Source organism: Oncorhynchus mykiss, chromosome 9 (assembly GCF_057628025.1).
Source record: "Oncorhynchus mykiss isolate SJ-2025 chromosome 9, ASM5762802v1, whole genome shotgun sequence".
Classification (NCBI taxonomy): domain Eukaryota; kingdom Metazoa; phylum Chordata; class Actinopteri; order Salmoniformes; family Salmonidae; genus Oncorhynchus; species Oncorhynchus mykiss.
Genome location: NC_143030.1, coordinates 1,525,823 through 1,551,796, shown reverse-complemented (window position 1 = coordinate 1,551,796; position 25,974 = coordinate 1,525,823). Strand labels below are relative to the sequence as shown.

Below are 25,974 nucleotides of genomic sequence, written 5' to 3'. Positions count from 1 at the left end.
CAGAATACTATTATGTTACTGTATATGTACTAATCAGAATACTATTATGTTACTGTATATGTACTAATCAGAATACTATTATGTTACTGTATATGTATGAATTTTATTTTTAATCCTAGTACTGAATATAATGTGTGTAAATATATTCAAGAATTAGAACTATGACTGTCTGTTCCTTGGTAGAAATGAATGAACTATATCGCCAGACTGCCTAGAATGCTAATCTACACTGGCTGACCTTGGCTCTAGGCGAGGAGGGAAGGCTTGAGAACTATAGAGCCTTTCTACCAGTGTCAAGAAGAGACGGAACATTTATAATCAAGAATTAGAACAATGACTGTCTGTTCCTTGGTAGAAATGAATGAACTATATCGCCAGACTGGCTAGAATGCTAATCTACACTGGCTGACCTTGGCTCTAGGTGAGGAGGGAAGGCTTGAGAACTATAGAGCCTTTCTACCAGTGTCAAGAAGAGACGGAACATTTATAATCAAGAATTAGAACAATGACTGTCTGTTCCTTGGTAGAAATGAATGAACTATATCACCAGACTGGCTAGAATGCTAATCTACACTTGCTGACCTTGGCTCTAGGTGAGGAGGGAAGGCTTGAGAGCTATAGAGCCTTTCCACCAGTGTCAAGAAGAGATGTCAGCGTTTTCTAAATGTTCTGTCATTTTCAGTTTATAACCTGTGGTAAAATGTGGAAGGAGCAGTATTATCGTGAATAAAAGCTGCTGTTTGACTTTAAGACTGGGCTCTGTCCATTTTTATAAAATAAGGGTCATACAAATCCTTATGAATTGACAGAGTGTTTAATTTTAATTGGGTGTTAAAACATAGAGGAATTTAATTACTGCAACAGTCTTCCTCCCTCATCATGTATTCAGCTGGTCTTCCTCCCTCATCATTCCTTCCTCTGTTATAGATCATGTATTCAGCTGGTCTTCCTCCCTCATCATTCCTTCCTCTGTTATAGATCATGTATTCAGCTGGTCTTCCTCCCTCATCATGTATTCAGCTGGTCTTCCTCCCTCATCATTCCTTCCTCTGTTATAGATCATGTATTCTGCTGGTCTGTCACACTGTCTGTGTCCCAATATTCCTTCTACCTACTGTTGACTCACTGGTTGTGTCCCAATATTCCTTCTACCTACTGTTGACTCACTGGTTGTGTCCCAATATTCCTACTGTTGACTCACTGGTTGTGTCCCAATATTCCTACTGTTGACTCACTGTCCGTGTCCCAATATTCCTACTACCTACTGTTGACTCACAGTAGTTACTATGTACTGATAGTAATACATACTATAGAGAATGTATTGTATAGTCAACAGCATTGTGCTGCTTTGCTAATTGATTTGTCCAAGGCTTTTGACACAGTGAATTATTGATGTCATTCAAGTAAAGCTGTTATGGTTTAATGATTATCTCAGTGTTACATCACAATGTATTCAGGTTGATGACATGGTAATGCTGGAGTGCTGCAGGGTTCTGTTAATACTGGAGTGCTGCAGGGTTCTGTTAATACTGGAGTGTTGCAGGGTTCTGTTAATACTGGAGTGCTGTAGGTTCTGTTAATACTGGAGTGCTGTAGGTTCTGTTAATACTGGAGTGCTGTAGGTTCTGTTAATACTGGAGTGCTGTAGGTTCTGTTAATCCTGGAGTGCTGTAGGTTCTGTTAATACTGGAGTGCTGCAGGGTTCTGTTAATACTGGAGTGCTGCAGGGTTCTGTTAATACTGGAGTGCTGCAGGGTTCTGTTAATACTGGAGTGCTGCAGGGTTCTGTTAATACTGGAGTGCTGCAGGGTTCTGTTAATACTGGAGTGCTGCAGGGTTCTGTTAATACTGGAGTGTTGCAGGGTTCTGTTAATACTGGAGTGCTGCAGGGTTCTGTTAATACTGGAGTGTTGCAGGGTTCTGTTAATACTGGAGTGCTGCAGGGTTCTGTTAATACTGGAGTGTTGCAGGGTTCTGTTAATACTGGAGTGTTGCAGGGTTCTGTTAATACTGGAGTGCTGCAGGGTTCTGTTAATACTGGAGTGTTGCAGGGTTCTGTTAATACTGGAGTGCTGCAGGGTTCTGTTAATACTGGAGTGCTGCAGGGTTCTGTTAATACTGGAGTGTTGCAGGGTTCTGTTAATACTGGAGTGCTGCAGGGTTCTGTTAATACTGGAGTGTTGCAGGGTTCTGTTAATACTGGAGTGCTGCAGGGTTCTGTTAATACTGGAGTGCTGCAGTGTTCTGTTAATACTGGAGTGCGGCACGGTTCTGTTATTACTGGAGTGCTGCAGGGTTCTGTTAATACTGGAGTGCTGCAGGGTTCTGTTAATACTGGAGTGCTGCAGGGTTCTGTTAATACTGGAGTGCTGCAGGGTTCTGTTAATTATGGTGTGCTGCAGGGTTCTGTTAATACTGGTGTGCTGCAGGGTTCTGTTAATTATGGAGTGCTGCAGGGTTCTGTTAATACTGGAGTGCTGCAGGGTTCTGTTAATACTGGAGTGCTGCAGGGTTCTGTTAATACTGGAGTGCGGCACGGTTCTGTTAATACTGGAGTGCTGCAGGGTTCTGTTAATACTGGAGTGCTGCAGGGTTCTGTTAATATTGGGGTGCTGCAGGGTTCTGTTAATACTGGAGTACTGCAGGGTTCTGTTCATGACTTCTGACCATCTTTCTGTTAATATTGGAGCGCTGCAGGGTTCTGTTAATACTGCAGTGCTGCAGGGTTCTGTTAATACTGGAGTGCTGCAGGGTTCTGTTAATATTGGAGTGCTGCAGGGTTCTGTTAATACTGGAGTACTGCAGGGTTCTGCTCATGACTTCTGACCATCTTTCTGTTAATATTGAGGTGCTGCAGGGTTCTGTTAATATTGGAGTGCTGCAGGGTTCTGTTAATACTGGGGTGCTGCAGGGTTATGTTAATATTGTTGGGGTGCTGCAGGGTTCTGTTAATATTGGAGTGTTGCAGGGTTCTGTTAATATTGGAGTGCTGCAGGGTTCTGTTAATGTTTAATGTTGTTGATTAGGTATTTCTCAAATAGCAGGAAGTGTTTAATGTTGTTGACTAGGTATTTCTCAAATAGCAGGAAGTGTTTAATGTTGTTGATTAGGTATTTCTCAAATAGCAGGAAGTGTTTAATGTTGTTGACTAGGTATTTCTCAAATAGCAGGAAGTGTTTAATGTTGTTGATTAGGTATGTCTCAGATAGCAGGAAGTGTTTAATGTTGTTGATTAGGTATTTCTCAAATAGCAGGAAGTGTTTAATGATGTTGACTAGGCATTTCTTAAATAGCAGGAAGTGTTTAGTGTTGTTGACTAGGCAATTCCCATATATTCCCGTTAATTCCCACGGAAAGTTTCCACCTCTGAATATTCCCCAAAATGTGCAACCCTACATGGATGTAGTACTGTAGATATGTGGTAGTGGTGGACTAGGGGCCTGAGGGCACACAGTGGGTTGTGAAATCTGTGAATGTATTGTAATGGTTTAAAATTGTGTCAACTGCCTTAATGTTGTTGGACCCCAGGAAGAGTAGCTGCTGCCTTGGCAGGAACTAATGGGGACCCATGATAAACCCCAGGAAGAGTAGCTGCTGCCTTTGCAGGAACTAATGGGGACCCATAATAAACCCCAGGAAGAGTAGCTGCTGCCTTGGCAGGAACTAATGGGGATCCATAATAAACCCCAGGAAGAGTAGCTGCTGCCTTGGCAGGAACTAATGGGGATCCATAATAAACCACAGGAAGAGTAGCTGCTGCCTTGGCAGGAACTAATGGGGATCCATAATAAATACAAATGCAAACTACAAATCTTGTATCTGTGTAGGTGCTGTATCTCAGCCAGTGATCTCTGTTTTATCTTGTATCTGTATCTCAGCCAGTGATCTCTGTTTTATATTGTATCTGTAGGTGCTGTATCCCAGCCAGTGATCTCTGTTTTATCTTGTATCTGTAGGTGCTGTATCTCAGCCAGTGATCTCTGTTTTATCTTGTATCTGTATCTCAGCCAGTGATCTCTGTTTTATATTGTATCTGTAGGTGCTGTATCCCAGCCAGTGATCTCTGTTTTATCTTGTATCTGTAGGTGCTGTATCTCAGCCAGTGATCTCTGTTTTATCTTGTATCTGTATCTCAGCCAGTGATCTCTGTTTTATATTGTATCTGTAGGTGCTGTATCTCAGCCAGTGATCTCTGGTTTATCTTGTATCTGTGTAGGTGCTGTATCTCAGCCAGTGATCTCTGGTTTATCTTGTATCTGTAGGTGTTGTATCTCAGCCAGTGATCTCTGTTTTATATTGTATCTGTAGGTGCTGTATCTCAGCCAGTGATCTCTGTTGTATCTTGTATCTGTGTAGGTGCTGTATCTCAGCCAGTGATCTCTGTTTTATCTTGTATCTGTAGGTGCTGTATCTCAGCCAGTGATCTCTGTTTTATCTTGTATCTGTGTAGGTGCTGTATCTCAGCCAGTGATCTCTGTTTTATCTTGTATCTCAGCCAGTGATCTCTGTTTTATCTTGTATCTGTAGGTTCTGTATCTCAGCCAGTGATCTCTGTTTTATCTTGTATCTGTGTAGGTGCTGTATCTCAGCCAGTGATCTCTGTTTTATCTTGTATCTCAGCCAGTGATCTCTGTTTTATCTTGTATCTGTAGGTGCTGTATCTCAGCCAGTGATCTCTGTTGTATCTTGTATCTGTGTAGGTGCTGTATCTCAGCCAGTGATCTCTGTTTTATCTTGTATCTGTGTAGGTGCTGTTTCTCAGTCAGTGATCTCTGTTTTATCTTGTATCTGTAGGTGCTGTATCTCAGCCAGTGATCTCTGTTGTATCTTGTATCTGTAGGTGCTGTATCTCAGCCAGTGATCTCTGTTTTATCTTGTATCTGTATCTCAGCCAGTGATCTCTGTTTTATCTTGTATCTGTAGGTGCTGTATCTCAACCAGTGATCTCTGTTTTATCTTGTATCTGTAGGTGCTGTATCTCAGCCAGTGATCTCTGTTTTATCTTGTATCTGTGTAGGTGCTGTATCTCAGCCAGTGATCTCTGTTTTATCTTGTATCTGTGTAGGTGTTGTATCTCAGCCAGTGATCTCTGTTTTATCTTGTATCTGTGTAGGTGCTGTATCTCAGCCAGTGATCTCTGTTTTATCTTGTAACTGTGTAGGTGCTGAATCCCAGCCAGTGATCTCTGTTTTATCTTGTATCTGTATCTCAGCCAGTGATCTCTGTTTTATCTTGTATCTGTAGGTGCTGTATCTCAGCCAGTGATCTCTGTTTTATCTTGTATCTGTAGGTGCTGTATCTCAGCCAGTGATCTCTGTTTTATCTTGTATCTGTGTAGGTGCTGTATCTCAGCCAGTGATCTCTATTGTTGGAACTAAAGACTGGGGGGTGGTCCTGAAGTGTGAGTCTGGAGGCAGGTTTCCTGAACCTGAGATTGAGTTTCTGGACAGTTCTGGAACCATCCTACCTGCTGATGGACCTCCAGAGAGACACAGGGACTCAGAGGGCCGCTACACTGTGAGACGACATGTCACCGTGAACCAGACTGACACCAACAGGTTCACCTGTAGAGTTCAACAGCCGGAGATCAACCACCTGAAGGAGACAGAGATTCATGTCCCAGGTGAGGTCTTCATTGGTTAACCCAAATACCTGAAACCCCTAGTTAGTTAGACTAGTTAGGAGGACGGTTTCCTAGGGTGTGACCTTATTGGTCTGTTCAGTAGTATGTATAAATGATGCTTTACTTCCTGTACAGTATATATGTAGTGTTGTAATGGTTTGACATGACTTCTCTGTTTCAGATGACGTGTTTCCTAAATCACAAGTGGCGTTGATTGTTGGTCCAATAGCAGCAGCTGTTGTCGTTTTTCTTGCAGCTTGTGTCTACATGTGTTGGAGAAAACATACAGGTGAGTTTAACCTTGACCTCTGACTGGTCCTTGACCTCTGACTGGTCCTTGATCTCTGACTGGTCCTTGACCTCTGACTGGTCCTTGATCTCTGACTGGTCCTTGATCTCTGACTGGTCCTTGACCTCTAGGAATGACCCATATACTGTCCATTAGACTCTATTCATTTATACCAGGTTACCTTCAGACCAGTCCTGTATTAGGTCAGGATATAACTAGGATTGACCCATATACTGTCCATTAGACTCTATTCATTTATACCAGGTTACCTTCAGACCAGTCCTGTATTAGATCAGGATATAACTAGGAATGACCCATATACTGTCCATTAGACTCTATTCATTTATACCAGGTTACCTTCAGACCAGTCCTGTATTAGATCAGGATATAACTAGGAATGACCCATATACTGTCCATTAGACTCTATTCATTTATACCAGGTTACCTTCAGACCAGTTCTGTATTAGATCAGGATATAACTAGGAATGACCCATATACTGTCCATTAGACTCTATTAATTTATACCAGTTTACCTTCAGACCAGTCCTGTATTAGATCAGGATATAACTAGGAATGACCCATATACTGTCCATTAGACTCTATTCATGTATACCAGGTTACCTTCAGACCAGTCTGTATTAGATCAGGATATAACTAGGATTGACCCATATACTGTCCATTAGACTCTATTCATTTATACCAGGTTACCTTCAGACCAGTCCTGTATTAGTTCAGGATATAACTAGGATTGACCCATATACTGTCCATTAGACTCTATTCATTTATACCAGGTTACCTTCAGACCAGTCCTGTATTAGATCAGGATATAACTAGGAATGACCCATATACTGTCCATTAGACTCTATTCATTTATACCAGGTTACCTTCAGACCAGTCCTGTATTAGATCAGGATATAACTAGGAATGACCCATATACTGTCCATTAGACTCTATTCATTTATATCAGGTTACCTTCAGACCAGTCCTGTATTAGATCAGGATATAACTAGGAATGACCCATATACTGTCCATTAGACTCTATTCATTTATACCAGGTTACCTTCAGACCAGTCCTGTATTAGATCAGGATATGACTAGGAATGACCCATATACTGTCCATTAGACTCTATTCATTTATATCAGGTTACCTTCAGACCAGTCCTGTATTAGATCAGGATATAACTAGGAATGACCCATATACTGTCCATTAGACTCTATTCATTTATACCAGGTTACCGTCAGACCAGTCCTGTATTAGATCAGGATATAACTAGGAATGACCCATATACTGTCCATTAGACTCTATTCATTTATACCAGGTTACCTTCAGACCAGTCCTGTATTAGATCAGGATATGACTAGGAATGACCCATATACTGTCCATTAGACTCTATTTATTTATACCAGGTTACCTTCAGACCAGTCCTGTATTAGATCAGGATATAACTAGGAATGACCCATATACTGTCCATTAGACTCTATTCATTTATACCAGGTTACCTTCAGACCAGTCCTCTATTAGATCAGGATCTAACTAGGAATGACCCATATACTGTCCATTAGACTCTATTCATTTATACCAGGTTACCTTCAGACCAGTCCTGTATTAGATCAGGATATAACTAGGAATGACCCATATACTGTCCATTAGACTCTATTCATTTATATCAGGTTACCTTCAGACCAGTCCTGTATTATATCAGGATATAACTAGGAATTACCTATATACTGTCCATTAGACTCTATTCATTTATACCAGGTTACCTTCAGACCAGTCCTGTATTAGATCAGGATATGACTAGGAATGACCCATATACTGTCCATTAGACTCTATTCATTTATACCAGGTTACCTTCAGACCAGTCCTGTATTAGATCAGGATATAACTAGGAATGACCCATATACTGTCCATTAGACTCTATTTATTTATACCAGGTTACCTTCAGACCAGTCCTGTATTAGATCAGGATATAACTAGGAATGACCCATATACTGTCCATTAGACTCTATTCATTTATACCAGGTTACCTTCTATAACACTGATGGGTCAACTGTTTCTCACAGACCTCATGGTTTTAATGGTTATACTGTATATTAATTTGTGTTTTAAAAGACTGTGTTTAAGCTTTTTAATGATTATTTTTGTATTTTATACATTTGTTTTGTCTACAGAGTGTAGAGAACTACTGGAAGAACAAGGTAAGTTGTTGTCTTGTTGGTTTCACATATAGAGATTATGATTATTACTAGAATACTGATGGGTCAACTGTTAATCACAGACCTCATGGTTTATTACTATAATACTGAGAGGAACCAGGCTCTGAGGGGTGACCAGTCCTCTACTGTCTGTATTGGGTAGACCAGAGGAACCAGGCTCTGAGGGGTGACCAGTCCTCTACTGGCTGTACTGGGTAGACCAGAGGAACCAGGCTCTGAGGGGTGACCAGTCCTCTACTGGCTGTACTGGGTAGACCAGAGGAACCAGGCTCTGAGGGGTGACCAGTCCTCTACTGGCTGTACTGAGTAGACCAGAGGAACCAGGCTCTGAGGGGTGACCAGTCCTCTACTGGCTGTACTGGGGTGAGGAGCCAGGCTCTGAGGGGTGACCAGTCCTCTACTGGCTGTACTGGGTAGACCAGGGGAACCAGGCTCTGAGGGGTGACCAGTCCTCTACTGGCTGTTCTGGATAAACCAGAGGAACCAGGCTCTGAGGGGTGACCAGTCCTCTACTGGCTGTACTGGGGTGAGGAGCCAGGCTCTGAGGGGTGACCAGTCCTCTACTGGCTGTACTGGGTAGACCAGAGGAACCAAGCTCTGAGGGGTGGCCAGTCCTCAACTGGCTGTACTGGGTAGAGAGGTTCCAGGCTCCGAGGGGTGGCCAGTCCTCTACTGGCTGTATACCTTATATATATATATCTCAGCAAAAAAAATACAAAACATCATCACTGTCAACTGTGTTTATATCCAGTAATCTTAACATGTGTAAGTATTTGTATGAACATAACAAGATTCAACAACTGAGACATAAACTGAACAAGTTCCACAGACATGTGGCTAACAGAATAATGTGTCCCTGAACAAAGGGGGGGTTCAAAATCAAAAGTAACAGTCAGTATCTGGTGTGGCCACCAGTTGCATTAAACTTTTGCGACTAGCAATCCCGAATCCGGGAGCGGAATCATAGCCTCAAACGAATTAGCATAACGGAGCGGACAGAAACGTTTCATGAAAATCGCAAATAAATAATAAATTTATTCAAACACAAGCTTAGCCTTTTGTTAATCACACTGTCATCTCAGATTTTCAAAATATGCGTTACAGCCAACGCTAGACAAGCATTTGTGTAAGTTTATCATGGCATAATGCTATGCTAGGCTCTGCTGGCAGCAGGCAACATTTTCACGAAAATAAAAAAAGCAACCAAATTAAATAATTTACCTTTGAAGAACTTCGGATGCTTTCACTCAGTTAGATAGAAAATTTTCCTTTTTTCCAAAAATATTAGTTTTGTAGGCGAAACAGCTTCCGTTTGTTCATAATATAATATCGACAGAAACACGGCAAACGTTGTTTAGGATCCATCCTCAAGGTGTTTTTAACATATGTATTCGATAATATATCCGTCGAGGCAATTGGTTTCTCATAAGAAGCGATTGGAAAAATGGCTACCTCAGTATTTTACGCAAGATTTTCTGCGAGAGACACCATGTGACCACTTGCTATCTATGGTCCCTTACGGCTATTCTTCAATGGAAATGCGTAAAAAGACGTCACAATGCTGTAGACACCTTGGGGAATACGTGGAAAACGTAAGCTCATTCGTAGCTCATTCACAGCCATATAAGGAGTCATTGGCATGAGGCGGTTTCAAAAAATGCGGCACTTCCTGGTTGGATTTTTATCTGGGTTTTGCCTGTAACATCAGTTCTGTGGCACTCACAGACAATATCTTTGCAGTTTTGGAAACGTCAGAGTGTTTTCTTTCCAAAGCTGTCAATTATATGCATAGTCGAGCATCTTTTCTTGACAAAATATCTTGTTTAAAAGGGAATGTTTTTCATCCAAAAATTAAAATATCGCCCCCTAGTCGCAAGAAGTTTGTACTGCAGTGCATCTCCTCCTCATGGACTGTACCAGTTCTTGCTGTGAGATGTTACCCCACTCTTCACCAAGGCACCCGCCGTGGGTTTGTGCTCATAGGCGACATTGTTGCAGGTGATGTCTGGTAAGGACCTGCCTACAGGCCTACAAGCCCTCAGTCCAGCCTCTCTGTCTATTGCGGACAGTCTGAGCACTGATGGAGGGATTGTGCGTTCCTGGTGTAACTTGGGCAGTTGTTGTTGCCATCCTGTACCTGTCCCACAGGTGTGATGTTTGGATGTACCGATCCTGTGCTGGTGTTGTTACACGTGGTCTGCCACTGCGAGGACAATCAGCTGTCCGTCCTGTATCCCTGTAGTGCTGTCTTAGGCGTCTCACAGTACGGACATTGCAATTTATTGCCCTGGCCAAATCTGCAGTCCTCATGCCTTCTTGCAACATGTCTAAGGCACGTTCACGCAGATGAGCAGGGACCCCGGGCATCTTTATTTTGGTGTTTTTCAGAATCAGTAGAAAGGTCTCTTTGGTGTCCTAAGTTTTCATAACTGTGACCTTAATTGCCTACTGTCTGTAAGCTGTTAGTGTCTTACCGACCGTTCCTCAGGTGCATATTCATTAATTGTTTATGGTTCATTGAACAATGCATGAGAAACAGTGTTTAAACCCTTTACAATGAAGATCTGTGTTAGGTATGAACAGGTATGGGTTAGGGATGAACAGGTATGGGTTAGGGATGAGCAGGTATGGGTTAGGGGTGAACAGGTATGGGTTAGGGAGGGATGAACAGGTATGGGTTAGGCGTGAACAGGTATGGGTTAGGGAGGGGTGAACAGGTATGGGTTAGGGAGGGATGAACAGGTATGGGTTAGGGAGGGATGAACAGGTATGGGTTAGGGATGAACAGGTATGGGTTAGGGAGGGATGCACAGGTATTGGTTATGGAGGGATGAACAAGTATGGGTTAGGGAGGGATGAACAGGTATGGGTTAGGGAGGGATGAACAGGTATGGGTTAGGGAGGGATGAACAGGTATGGGTTACGGAGGGATGAACAGGTATGGTTTAGGGAGGGATAAACAGGTGTGGGTTAGGGAGGGATGAACAGGTATGGGTTAGGGAGGGATGAACAGGTATGGGTTAGGGAGGGATGAACAGGTATGGGTTAGGGAGGGATGAACAGGTATGGGTTAGAGAGGGATGAACAGGTATGGGTTAGGGATGAACAGGTATGGGTTAGGGTGGGATGAACAGGTATGGGTTAGGGGTTAACAGGTATGGGTTAGGGAGGGATGAATAGGTATGGGTTAGGGAGGGATGAACAGGTATGGGTTAGGGAGGGATGAACAGGTATGGGTTAGGGAGTGATGAACCGGTATGGGTTAGGGGTGAACAGGTATGGGTTAGGGAGGGATGAACAGGTATGGGTTAGGGATGAACAGGTATGGGTTAGGGGTGAACAGGTATGGGTTAGGGATCGATGAACAGGTATGGGGTAGGGAGGGATGAACAGGTATTGGTTTAGGGAGGGATGAACAGGTATGGGTTAGGGGTGAACAGGTATGGGTTAGGGAGGGATGAACAGGTATGGGTTAGGGATGAACAGGTATGGGTTAGGGATGAACAGGTATGGGTTAGGGTGGGATGAACAGGTATGGGTTAGGGGTTAACAGGTATGGGTTAGGGAGGGATGAACAGGTATGGGTTAGGGAGGGATGAACAGGTATGGGTTATGGAGGGATGAACAGGTATGGGTTAGGGAGGGATTAACAGGTATGGGTTAGGGAGGGATGAACAGGTATGGGTTAGGGAGGGATGAACCGGTATGGGTTAGGGGTGAACTGGTATGGGTTAGGGAGGGATGAACAGGTATGGGTTAGGCGTGAACAGGTATGGGTTAGGGAGGGGTGAACAGGTATGGGTTAGGGAGGGATGAACAGGTATGGGTTAGGGATGAACAGGTATGGGTTAGGGAGGGATGAACAGGTATGGGTTAGGGAGGGATGAACAGGTATGGGTTAGAGAGGGATGAACAGGTATGGGTTAGGGATGAACAGGTATGGGTTAGGGTGGGATGAACAGGTATGGGTTAGGGGTTAACAGGTATGGGTTAGGGAGGGATGTACAGGTATGGGTTAGGGAGGGATGAACAGGTATGGGTTAGGGAGGGATGAACCGGTATGGGTTAGGGGTGAACAGGTATGGGTTAGGGAGGGATGAACAGGTATGGGTTAGGGAGGGATGAACAGGTATGGGTTAGGGAGGGATGAACCGGTATGGGTTAGGGGTGAACAGGTATGGGTTAGGGAGGGATGAACAGGTATGGGTTAGGGATGAACAGGTATGGGTTAGGGAGGGATGAACAGGTATGGGTTAGGGGTTAACAGGTATGGGTTAGGGAGGGATGTACAGGTATGGGTTAGAGAGGGATGAACAGGTATGGGTTAGGGAGGGATGAACAGGTTTGGGTTAGGGAGGGATGAACAGGTATGGGTTATGGAGGGATGAAAAGGTATGGGTTAGGGAGGGATGAACAGGTATGGGTTAGAGAGGGATGAACAGGTATGGGTTAGGCGTGAACAGGTATGGGTTAGGGAGGGGTGAACAGGTATGGGTTAGGGAGGGATGAACAGGTATGGGTTATCGAGGGATGAACAGGTATGGGTTAGGGATGAACAGGTATGGGTTAGGGAGGGATGCACAGGTATTGGTTAGGGAGGAATGAACAAGTATGGGTTAGGGAGGGATGAACAGGTATGGGTTAGGGAGGGATGAACATGTATGGGTTAGGGAGGGATGAACAGGTATGGGTTAGGGAGGGATGAACAGGTATGGGTTAGAGAGGGGTGAACAGGTATGGGTTAGAGAGGGATGAACAGGTGTAGGTTAGGGATGAACAGGTATGGGTTAGGGATGAACAGGTATGGGTTAGGGGTGAACAGGTATGGGTTAGGGAGGGATGAACAGGTATGGGTTAGGGATGAACAGGTATGGGTTAGGGGTGAACAGGTATGGGTTACGGAGGGATGAACAGGTATGGGTTAGGGAGGGATGAACAGGTATGCGTTAGGGAGGGATGAACAGGTATGGGTTAGGGAGGGATGAACAGGTATGGGTTAGGGAGGGATGAACAGGTATGGGTTAGGGAGGGATGAACAGGTATGGGTTAGGGAGGGATGAACAGGTATGGGTTAGGGAGGGATGAACAGGTATGTGTTAGGGAGGGATGAACAGGTATGGGTTAGGGAGGGATGAACAGGTATGGGTTAGGGAGGGATGAACAGGTATGGGTTAGGGAGGGATGAACAGGTATGGGTTAGGGAGGGATGAACAGGTATGGGTTAGGGGTGAACAGGTATGGGTTAGGGAGGGATGAACAGGTGTGGGTTAGGGAGGGATGAACAGGTATAGGTTAGGGGTGGACAGGTATGGGTTAGGGATGAACAGATATGGGTTAGGGATGAACATACATGTCCCAAATCCCTGTGATTCGCATTAACATGACTAGTAATGTCCTCTTGTTCTACAGTATATAACTCTACATCTAACCTGACTAGTAATGTTCTCTACATCTAATCTGACTAGTAATGTCCTCTTGTTCTACAGTATATAACTCTACATCTAACCTGACTAGTAATGTCCTCTACATCTAACCTGACTAGTAATGTCCTCTTGTTCTACAGTATATAACTCTACATCTGACCTGACTAGTAATGTCCTCTACATCTAACCTGACTAGTAATGTCCTCTACATCTAACCTGACTAGTAATGTCCTCTTGTTCTACAGTATATAACTCTACATCTAACCTGACTAGTAATGTCCTCTTGTTCTACAGTATATAACTCTACATCTAACCTGACTAGTAATGTCCTCTACATCTAACCTGACTACTAATGTCCTCTTGTTCTACAGTATATAACTCTACATCTAACCTGACTAGTAATGTCCTCTACATCTAACCTGACTAGTAATGTCCTCTACATCTAACCTGACTAGTAATGTCCTCTTGTTCTACAGTATATAACTCTACATCTAACCTGACTAGTAATGTCCTCTACATCTAACCTGACTAGTAATGTCCTCTTGTTCTACAGTATATAACTCTACATCTAACCTGACTAGTAATGTCCTCTTGTTCTACAGTATATAACTCTACAGCTAACCTGACTAGTAATGTCCTCTACATCTAACCTGACTAGTAATGTCCTCTTGTTCTACAGTATATAACTCTACATCTAACCTGACTAGTAATGTCCTCTACATCTAACCTGACTAGTAATGTCCTCTACATCTAACCTGACTAGTAATGTCCTCTTGTTCTACAGTATATAACTCTACAGCTAACCTGACTAGTAATGTCCTCTACATCTAACCTGACTAGTAATGTCCTCTTGTTCTACAGTATATAACTCTACATCTAACCTGACTAGTAATGTCCTCTACATCTAACCTGACTAGTAATGTCCTCTTGTTCTACAGTATATAACTCTACATCTAACCTGACTAGTAATGTCCTCTACATCTAACCTGACTAGTAATGTCCTCTTGTTCTACAGTATATAACTCTACATCTAACCTGACTAGTAATGTCCTCTACATCTAACCTGACTAGTAATGTCCTCTTGTTCTACAGTATATAACTCTACATCTAACCTGACTAGTAATGTCCTCTACATCTAACCTGACTAGTAATGTCCTCTACATCTAACCTGACTAGTAATGTCCTCTAGTTCTACAGTATATAACTCTACATCTAACCTGACTAGTAATGTCCTCTACATCTAACCTGACTAGTAATGTCCTCTACATCTAACCTGACTAGTAATGTCCTCTTGTTCTAAAATATATAACTCTACATCTAACCTGACTAGTAATGTCCTCTTGTTCTACAGTATATAACTCTACATCTGACCTGACTAGTAATGTCCTCTACATCTAACCTGACTAGTAATGTCCTCTACATCTAACCTGACTAGTAATGTCCTCTTGTTCTACAGTATATAACTCTACATCTAACCTGACTAGTAATGTCCTCTTGTTCTACAGTATATAACTCTACATCTAACCTGACTAGTAATGTCCTCTACATCTAACCTGACTACTAATGTCCTCTTGTTCTACAGTATATAACTCTACATCTAACCTGACTAGTAATGTCCTCTACATCTAACCTGACTAGTAATGTCCTCTACATCTAACCTGACTAGTAATGTCCTCTTGTTCTACAGTATATAACTCTACATCTAACCTGACTAGTAATGTCCTCTACATCTAACCTGACTAGTAATATCCTCTTGTTCTACAGTATATAACTCTACATCTAACCTGACTAGTAATGTCCTCTTGTTCTACAGTATATAACTCTACAGCTAACCTGACTAGTAATGTCCTCTACATCTAACCTGACTAGTAATGTCCTCTTGTTCTACAGTATATAACTCTACATCTAACCTGACTAGTAATGTCCTCTTGTTCTACAGTATATAACTCTACATCTAACCTGACTAGTAATGTCCTCTACATCTAACCTGACTAGTAATGTCCTCTACATCTAACCTGACTAGTAATGTCCTCTTGTTCTACAGTATATAACTCTACAGCTAACCTGACTAGTAATGTCCTCTACATCTAACCTGACTAGTAATGTCCTCTTGTTCTACAGTATATAACTCTACATCTAACCTGACTAGTAATGTCCTCTACATCTAACCTGACTAGTAATGTCCTCTTGTTCTACAGTATATAACTCTACATCTAACCTGACTAGTAATGTCCTCTACATCTAACCTGACTAGTAATGTCCTCTTGTTCTACAGTATATAACTCTACATCTAACCTGACTAGTAATGTCCTCTACATCTAACCTGACTAGTAATGTCCTCTTGTTCTACAGTATATAACTCTACATCTAACCTGACTAGTAATGTCCTCTACATCTAACCTGACTAGTAATGTCCTCTACATCTAACCTGACTAGTAATGTCCTCTAGTTCTACAGTATATAACTCTACATCTAACCTGACTAGTAATGTCCTCTACATCTAACCTGACTAGTAATGTCCTCTACATCTAACCTGACTAGTAATGTCCTCTTGTTCTAAAATATATAACTCTACATCTAACCTGACTAGTAATGTCCTCTTGTTCTACAGTATATAACTCTACATCTAACCTGACTAGTAATGTCCTCTACATCTAACCTGACTAGTAATGTCCTCTTGTTCTACAGTATATAACTCTACATCTAACCTGACTAGTAATGTCCTCTTGTTCTACAGTATATAACTCTACATCTAACCTGACTAGTAATGTCCTCTACATCTAACCTGACTAGTAATGTCCTCTAGTTCTACAGTATATAACTCTACATCTAACCTGACTAGTAATGTCCTCTTGTTCTACAGTATATAACTCTACATCTAACCTGTCTAGTAATGTCCTCTACATCTAACCTGACTAGTAATGTCCTCTACATCTAACCTGACTAGTAATGTCCTCTAGTTCTACAGTATATAACTCTACATCTAACCTGACTAGTAATGTCCTCTAGTTCTACAGTATATAACTCTACATCTAACCTGACTAGTAATGTCCTCTTCTTCTACAGTATATAACTCTACATCTAACCTGACTAGTAATGTCCTCTTGTTCTACAGTATATAACTCTACATCTCTTTTCAGGTGCCATATTTGTGGACGACCATAAGGATCAAGTCATTCAGAGGGTTACCAAGGTGATGCCCATCATGTATGAGCTGTTCTATGAGTTGTACTGTAACACCAGGATCAACCAGATGACCAGACAGGACCAGATGAGACAGTTGTACAAGGCCCTAGAAGAAGCAGAAGACACAAGAAGGGTGAAATCAGACTTTTACAGGATTCTACTGGATCTGGAACCTGACATTGTCAAAGACCTGGGTAAGAATCTCTCTACCTTTGGTTACATATCACTGGAATATAAACCTTATCTAGTCTATCACCTGGGTAAGAACCTCTCTACCTCTGTTTACATATCATGGAATATAAACCTTATCTAGTCTATCACCTGGGTAAGAACCTCTCTACCTCTGGTTACATATCACTGAAATATAAACCTTATCTAGTCTATCACCTGGGTAAGAACCACTCTACCTCTGGTTACATATCACTGGAATATAAACCTTATCTAGTCTATCACCTGGATAAGAACCTCTCTACCTCTGGTTACATATCACTGGAATATAAACCTTATCTAGTCTATCACCTGGGTAAGAACCTCTCTAACTCTGGTTACATATCACTGGAATATAAACCTTATCTAGTCTATCACCTGGGTAAGAACCTCTCTACCTCTGGTTACATATCACTGGAATATAAACCTTATCTAGTCTATCACCTGGGTAAGAACCTCTCTACCTCTGGTTACATATCACTGGAATATAAACCTTATCTAGTCTATCACCTGGGTAAGAACCTCTCTACCTCTGGTTACATATCACTGGAATATAAACCTCATCTAGTCTATCACCTGGGTAAGAACCTCTCTACCTCTGGTTACATATCACTGGAATATAAACCTTATCTAGTCTATCACCTGGGTAAGAACCTCTACTGGGTAGACCAGAGGAACCAGGCTCTGAGGGGTGACCAGTCCTCTACTGGCTGTACTGGGTAGAGAGGAATCAGGCTCTGAGGTACCAGCAGGGTCTGATAATAACATGATGGTTCTGTTCTGTTTTTTAGGACCAGATTCAAATGAGACGGAATTCCTTGACCTTTGTAAGTGTGTGTCTGTGTTCCTGTCTGTCTGTCTATGTACCCGTCTGTCTCTCTCCGTGTTCCTGTCTGTCTGTTCCTGTATGTCTCTCTGTGTTCCTGTCTGTCTGTGTTCCTGTCTGTCTGTCTATGTTCCTGTTTGTCTGTCTTTGTCCCTGTCAGTCTATGTCTGTCTGTCTGTCTATGTCCCTGTCTATGTCCCTGTCTATGTCCCTGTCTATGTCCCTGTCTATGTCCCTGTCTGTCTGTCTGTCAGTCTGTCTATGTTCCTGTCTGTCTGTCTATGTTCCTGTCTGTCTGTCTATGTTCCTGTCTGTCTGTCTGTCTGTCTGTCTGTCTGTCTGTCTGTCTGTCTGTCTGTCTGTCTATGTCCCTGTCTGTCTGTCTGTCTGTCTGTCTGTCTGTCTGTCTGTCTGTCTGTCTGTCTGTCTGTCTGTCTGTCTGTCTGTCTGTCTGTCTATGTCCCTGTCTGTCTATGTCCCTGTCTGTCTGTCTCTCTGTCTATGTTCCTGTCTCTCTGTCTATGTTTCTGTCTGTCTTTCTATGTTCCTGTCGTTCTATGTTCCTGTCTGTCTATGTTCCTGTCTGTCTGTGTTCCTGTCTGTCTGTCTGTGTTCCTGTCTGTCTGTCTGTGTTCCTGTCTGTCTGTCTGTCTATGTTCCTGTCTGTCTGTCTGTCTGTCTGTCTGTCTGTCTGTCTGTGTCCCTGTCTGTATGTCAGTCTGTCTATGTTCCTGTCTCTCTGTCTATGTTTATGTCTGTCTTTCTATGTTCCTGTCTGTCTATGTTCCTGTCTGTCTGTGTTCCTGTCTGTCTGTGTTCCTGTCTGTCTGTCTGTCTTTCTATGTTCCTGTCTGTCTATGTTCCTGTCTGTCTGTGTTCCTGTCTGTCTGTGTTCCTGTCTGTCTATGTTCCTGTCTGTCTGTCTATGTTCTGTCCTGCTTGTTCAGCTCGATAACATCCACATCTGCTTTCCGTTAAATTATAATGGTGACAAGACCCTTGCTTTGACCTAAAGATAATATACGTCCCTCTATCCTATATGCTTTGACCCTGTAATTAACTCCATGTGTTCCTTTGTATGTGTGTCTTTTATCTCGGATCAGCAGACTGTGTGTCTCCTCTAGTTTTAGTGTGTCCAGCTGTCCTGGTGCTGTGTCGCCTTCTCTTCATGTGGTTGTCTAATATCAGCAGACTATGTGTCTACAGTTTTAGTGTTTGTCAGTGTCTGTCTGTCTGTCTGTCTGTCTGTCTGTCTGTCTGTCTGTCTGTCTGTCTGTCTGTCTGTCTCTGTCTGTCTGTCTCTGTCTGTCTGTGTTCCTGTCTGTCTGTGTTCCTGTCTGTCTGTGTTCCTGTCTGTCTGTGTTTCTGTCTGTGTTTCTGTCTGTGTTTCTGTCTGTCTGTCTGTCTGTCTGTCTGTCTGTCTGTCTGTCTGTCTGTCTGTCTGTCTGTCTGTCTGTCTGTCTGTCTGTGTTCCTGTCTGTCTGTCTGTGTTCCTGTCTGTCTGTCTGTGTTCCTATCTGTCTGTCTGTCTGTGTTCCTGTCTGTGTTCCTGTCTGTGTTTCTGTCTGTCTGTCTGTCTGTCTGTCTGTCTGTCTGTCTGTCTGTCTGTCTGTCTTTCTGTGTTCCTGTCTGTCTATGTTCCTGTCTTTCTGTCTATGTATCTTTCTGTGTTCCTGTCTGTCTGTTTTGGTGGCAAGATGAGTGAATATGTTCCCCTCCCCCCAGGTCGACTCAATAAAAACCTGTGTGTACTGCTGGGTAAGTGTCTCTGTGTTTACTACAAAAACAGTAAGTAAGTAGTGTTATCCACATGATCAACATCATCAAAGGAATTAGTCATAATATATCATGTTTTATCTTCTGTCTACAGAGGAGCTCAGAATAGAGAGGATGTAGTCTGTCTTCATGTTCTAGTACCCATAATACATCATGTTTTATCTACTGTCTACAGAGGAGGTCAGAATAGAGAGGATGTAGTCTGTCTTCATGTTCTAGTACCCATAATACATCATGTTTTATCTACTGTCTACAGAGGAGGTCAGAATAGAGAGGATGTAGTCTGTCTTCATGTTCTAGTACCCATAATACATCATGTTTTATCTACTGTCTACAGAGGAGGTCAGAATAGAGAGGATGTAGTCTGTCTTCATGTTCTATTACCCATAATGCATCATGTTTTATCTACTGTCTACAGAGGAGGTCAGAATAGAGAGGATGTAGTCTGTCTTCATGTTCTATTACCCATAATACATCATGTTTTATCTACTGTCTACAGAGGAGGTCAGAATAGAGAGGATGTAGTCTGTCTTCATGTTCTAGTACCCATAATACATCATGTTTTATCTACTGTCTACAGAGGAGGTCAGAATAGAGAGGATGTAGTCTGTCTTCATGTTCTAGTACCCATAATGCATCATGTTTTATCTTCTGTCTACAGAGGAGGTCAGAATAGAGAGGATGTAGTCTGTCTTCATGTTCTAGTACCCATAATACATAATGTTTTATCTTCTGTCTACAGACAAGGTCACAAGAGAGAGGGGTGAGTTGCACAACTGCATGTATTTCATTGATTTAAGTGAAAACACACATCTGATGTTTTTATCTTCTCTCTCTTTTGTCTACAGAGAAGGTTAGAAAACAGAGGGGTGAGTTGTGTGTCTTTCTCCAACTTCATGTTCTAGTACCCATAATACACATCTGATGTTTTTATCTTCTCCGTCTACAGATGATGCCTTAAGAGAGGTCAGAATAGAGAGGGGTGAGTTGCACAACTGATTCATTGATTTAAGTGAAGACACTTTCCTTAAAAAACGTATACACTGATTAACTAGACTATATATATTACACTGATTAACTATACTATATATTAACTACACTATATATTACACTGGTTAACTACACTATATATTACACTGATTAACTACACTATATATTACACTGGTTAACTACACTATATATTACACTGACTAACTACACTATATATTACACTGGTTAACTACACTATATATTACACTGGTTAACTACACTATATATTACACTGACTAACTACACTATATATTACACTGGTTAACTACACTATATATTACACTGATTAACTACACTATATATTACACTGGTTAACTACACTATATATTACACTGATTAACTACACTATATATTACACTGGTTAACTACACTATATATTACACTGACTAACTACACTATATATTACACTGATTAACTACACTATATATTACACTGATTAACTACACTATATATTACACTGGTTAACTACACTATATATTACACTGATTAACTACACTATATATTACACTGGTTAACTACACTATATATTACACTGATTAACTATACTATATATTAACTACACTATATATTACACTGACTAACTACACTATATATTACACTGATTAACTACACTATATATTACACTGATTAACTACACTATATATTACAATGATTAACTACACTATATATTACACTGATTAACTACACTATATATTACACTGATTAACTACACTATACATTACACTGATTAACTACACTATATATTACACTGGTTAACTACACTATATATTACACTGATTAACTACACTATATATTACACTGGTTAACTACACTATATATTACATTGGTTAACTACACTATATATTACACTGATTAACTACACTATATATTACACTATATATTACACTGGTTAACTACACTATATATTACACTGATTAACTACACTATATATTACACTGGTTAACTACACTATATTACACTATATATTACACTGACCTACTACACTATATATTACACTGATTAACTACACTATATATTACACTGATTAACTACACTATATATTACACTGGTTAACTACACTATATAATACACTGGTTAACTACACTATATATTACACTGATTAACTACACTATATATTACACTGATTAACTACACTATATATTACACTGGTTAACTACACTATATAATACACTGATTAACTACACTATATATTACACTGATTAACTACACTATATATTACACTGGTTAACTACACTATATAATACACTGGTTAACTACACTATATATTACACTGATTAACTACACTATATATTACACTGATTAACTACACTATATATTACACTATATATTACACTGGTTAACTACACTATATATTACACTGATTAACTACACTATATATTACACTGGTTAACTACACTATATAATAACTGCACTATATATTACACTGATTAACTACACTATATAATAACTACACTATATATTACACTGATTAACTACACTATATATTATACTATATATTACACTGGTTAACTACTGTTACGGTTTTCTTCCGTCGAAGGAGAGGCGAACCAAAATGCAGCGTGGTTATTTAGATTCATGTTTAATGAATAAGAACACGAACAGTACAAAAACAATAAACGTAACGCGGAACAATCACCCACGAAACAAAGAATATGGCTGCCTAAATATGGTTCCCAATCAGAGACAACGATAAACACCTGCCTCTGATTGAGAACCAATTCAGACAGCCATAGACTTTGCTAGAGAACCCCACTAAGCCACAATCAAAATACCTACAAAAAAACCAAGACAAAACACACCACATAAATAAACCCATGTCACACCCTGGCCTGACCAAAATAATAAAGAAAACACAAAATACTAAGACCAGGGCGTGACAACTACACTATATATTAACTACACTATATATTACACTGATTAACTACACTATATATTACACTGATTAACTACACTATATATTACACTGATTAACTACACTATATATTACACTGGTTAACTACACTATATATTACAATGATTAACTACACTATATATTACACAGGTTAACTACACTATATATTACACTGATTAACTACACTATATATTACACTGATTAACTACACTATATATTACACTGGTTAACTACACTATATATTACACTGATTAACTACACTATATATTACACTGATTAACTACACTATATATTACACTGGTTAACTACACTATATATTACACTGGTTAACTACACTATATATTACACTGGTTAACTACACTATATATTACACTATATATTACACTGATTAACTACACTATATATTACACTGATTAACTACACTATATATTACACTGATTAACTACACTATATATTACAATGATTAACTACACTATATATTACACAGGTTAACTACACTATATATTACACTGATTAACTACACTATATATTACACTGGTTAACTATACTATATATTACACTGGTTAACTACACTATATATTAACTACACTATATATTAACTACACTATATATTAACTACACTATATATTACACTGGTTAACTACACTATATAATAACTGCACTATATATTATACTGATTAACTACACTATATATTACACTGATTAACTACACTATATATTACACTGATTAACTACACTATATATTACACTGATTAACTACACTATATATTACACTGATTAACTACACTATATATTACACTATATATTACACTGGTTAACTACACTATATAATAACTACACTATATATTACACTGGTACACTACACTATATATTACACTGATTAACTACACTATATATTACACTGATTAACTACACTATATATTACACTGATTAACTACACTATATATTACACTGGTTAACTACACTATATATTACAATGATTAACTACACTATATATTACACAGGTTAACTACACTATATATTACACTGATTAACTACACTATATATTACACTGGTTAACTATACTATATATTACACTGGTTAACTACACTATATATTAACTACACTATATATTAACTACACTATATATTACACTGGTTAACTACACTATATAATAACTGCACTATATATTATACTGATTAACTACACTATATATTACACTGGTTAACTACACTATATATTACACTGATTAACTACACTATATATTACACTGATTAACTACACTATATATTACACTATATATTACACTGGTTAACTACACTATATAATAACTGCACTATATATTACACTGGTTAACTACACTATATATTACACTGATTAACTACACTATATATTACAATGGTTAACTACACTATATATTAACTACAGTATATATTACACTGGTTAACTACACTATATATTACACTGGTTAACTACACTATATATTAACTACACTATATATTAACTACACTATATATTACACTGGTTAACTACACTATATAATAACTGCACTATATATTACACTGATTAACTACACTATATATTACACTGATTAACTACACTATATATTACACTGATTAACTACACTATATATTACACTGGTTAACTACACTATATATTACACTGATTAACTACACTATACATTACACGGATTAACTACACTATATATTACACTGATTAACTACACGATATATTACACTGATTAACTACACTATATATTACACTGGTTAACTACACTATATATTACACTGATTAACTACACTATACATTACACGGATTAACTACACTATATATTACACTGATTAACTACACGATATATTAAACTGGTTAACAACACTGGTTAACTACACTATATACACTGCTCAAAAAAATAAAGGGAACACTTAAACAACACAATGTAACTCCAAGTCAATCATACTTCATACGTCAATCATCAAACTGTCCACTTAGGAAGCACCACTGATTGATAATCAATTTCACATGCTGTTGTGCAAATGGAATAGACAACAGGTGGAAATTATAGGCAATTAACAAGACACCCCCAATAAAGGAGTGGTTCTGCAGGTGGGGACCACAGACCACTTCTCAGTTCCTATGCTTCCTGGCTGATGTTTTGTTCACTTTTGAATGCTGGCGGTGCTTTCACTCTAGTGGTAGGATGAGACGGAGTCTTCAACCCACACAATTGGCTCAGGTAGTGCAGCTCATCCAGGATGGCACATCAATGCGAGCTGTGGCAAGAAGGTTTGCTGTGTCTGTCAGCGTAGTGTCCAGAGCATGGAGGCGCTACCAGGAGACAGGCCAGTACATCAGGAGACGTGGAGGAGGCCGTAGGAGGGCAACAACCCAGCAGCAGGACCGCTACCTCCGCCTTTGTGCAAGGAGGAGCAGGAGGAGCACTGCCAAAGCCCTGCAAAATGACCTCCAGCAGGCCACATGTGCATGTGTCTGCTCAAACGGTCAGAAACAGACTCCATGAGGGTGGTATGAGGGCCCGACGTCCACAGGTGTGGGTTGTGCTTACAGCCCAACACCGTGCAGGACGTTTGGCATTTGCCAGAGAACACCAAGATTTGCAAATTCGCCACTGGCGCCCTGTGCTCTTCACAGATGAAAGCAGGATCACACTGAGCACGTGACAGACGTGACAGAGTCTGGAGACGCCGTGGAGAACGTTCTGCTGCCTGCAACATCCTCCAGCATGACCGGTTTGGCGTTGGGTCAGTCATGGTGTGGGGTGGCATTTCTTTGGGGGGCCGCACAGGCCTCCATGTGCTCGCCAGAGGTAGCCTGACTGCCATTAGGTACCGAGATGAGATCATCAGACCCCTTGTGAGACCATATGCTGGTGCGGTTGGCCCTGGGTTCCTCCTAATGCAAGACAATGCTAGACCTCATGTGGTTGGAGTGTGTCAGCAGTTCCTGCAAGAGGAAGGCATTGATGCTATGGACTGGCCCGCCCGTTCCCCAGACCTGAATCCAATTGAGCACATCTGAGACATCATGTCTCGCTCCATCCACCAACAGTTGCACCACAGACTGTCCAGGAGTTGGCGGATGCTTTAGTCCAGGTCTGGGAGGAGATCCCTCAGGAGACCATCCACTACCTCATCAGGAGCATGCCCAGGCATTGTAGGGAGGTCACACAGGCACGTGGAGGCCACACACACTACTGAGCCTCATTTTGACTTGTTTTAAGGACATTACATCAAAGTTGGATCAGCTTGTAGTGTGGTTTTCCACTTTAATTTTGAGTGTGACTCCAAATCCAGACTCTATATAGTTATAGTATCTCTATGGTTATAGTCTCTCTATAGTTATAGTCTCTCTATAGTAACTCAGCTCTATAGTTATAGTCTCTCTATAGTAACCCAGCTCTATAGTTATAGTCTCTCTATAGTTATAGTCTCTCTATAGTAAACCAGCTCTATAGTTATAGTCTCTCTATAGAAACTCAGCTCTATAGTTATAGTCTCTCTATAGTTATAG

The 25,974-nt window shown here is 40.5% G+C and overlaps 1 protein-coding gene across 5 annotated transcripts in view; it reads left to right on the top strand.

The window, feature by feature from the left end:
• LOC118965953 (uncharacterized) overlaps positions 1 to 25,974 on the top strand; it is a 55,646-nt gene that overhangs the window by 17,099 nt on the left and 12,573 nt on the right. For all 5 annotated transcript variants that reach the window (XR_016482989.1, XR_016482991.1, XR_016482990.1 and 2 more), the window contains exons 3-11: positions 5,339 to 5,623; positions 5,805 to 5,912; positions 8,085 to 8,111; positions 16,693 to 16,932; positions 17,737 to 17,772; positions 19,497 to 19,529; positions 20,290 to 20,310; positions 20,396 to 20,416; positions 20,497 to 20,529. Coding sequence is in view for 1 of the 5 variants with exons in the window: in XM_090183249.1 (XP_090039375.1) it covers positions 5,339 to 5,623; positions 5,805 to 5,912; positions 8,085 to 8,111; positions 16,693 to 16,932; positions 17,737 to 17,772; positions 19,497 to 19,529; positions 20,290 to 20,310; positions 20,396 to 20,416; positions 20,497 to 20,529 (804 nt within the window). In the remaining 4 variants the exon portion in view is untranslated. The remainder of the gene's footprint in view (positions 1 to 5,338; positions 5,624 to 5,804; positions 5,913 to 8,084; positions 8,112 to 16,692; positions 16,933 to 17,736; positions 17,773 to 19,496; positions 19,530 to 20,289; positions 20,311 to 20,395; positions 20,417 to 20,496; positions 20,530 to 25,974) is intronic.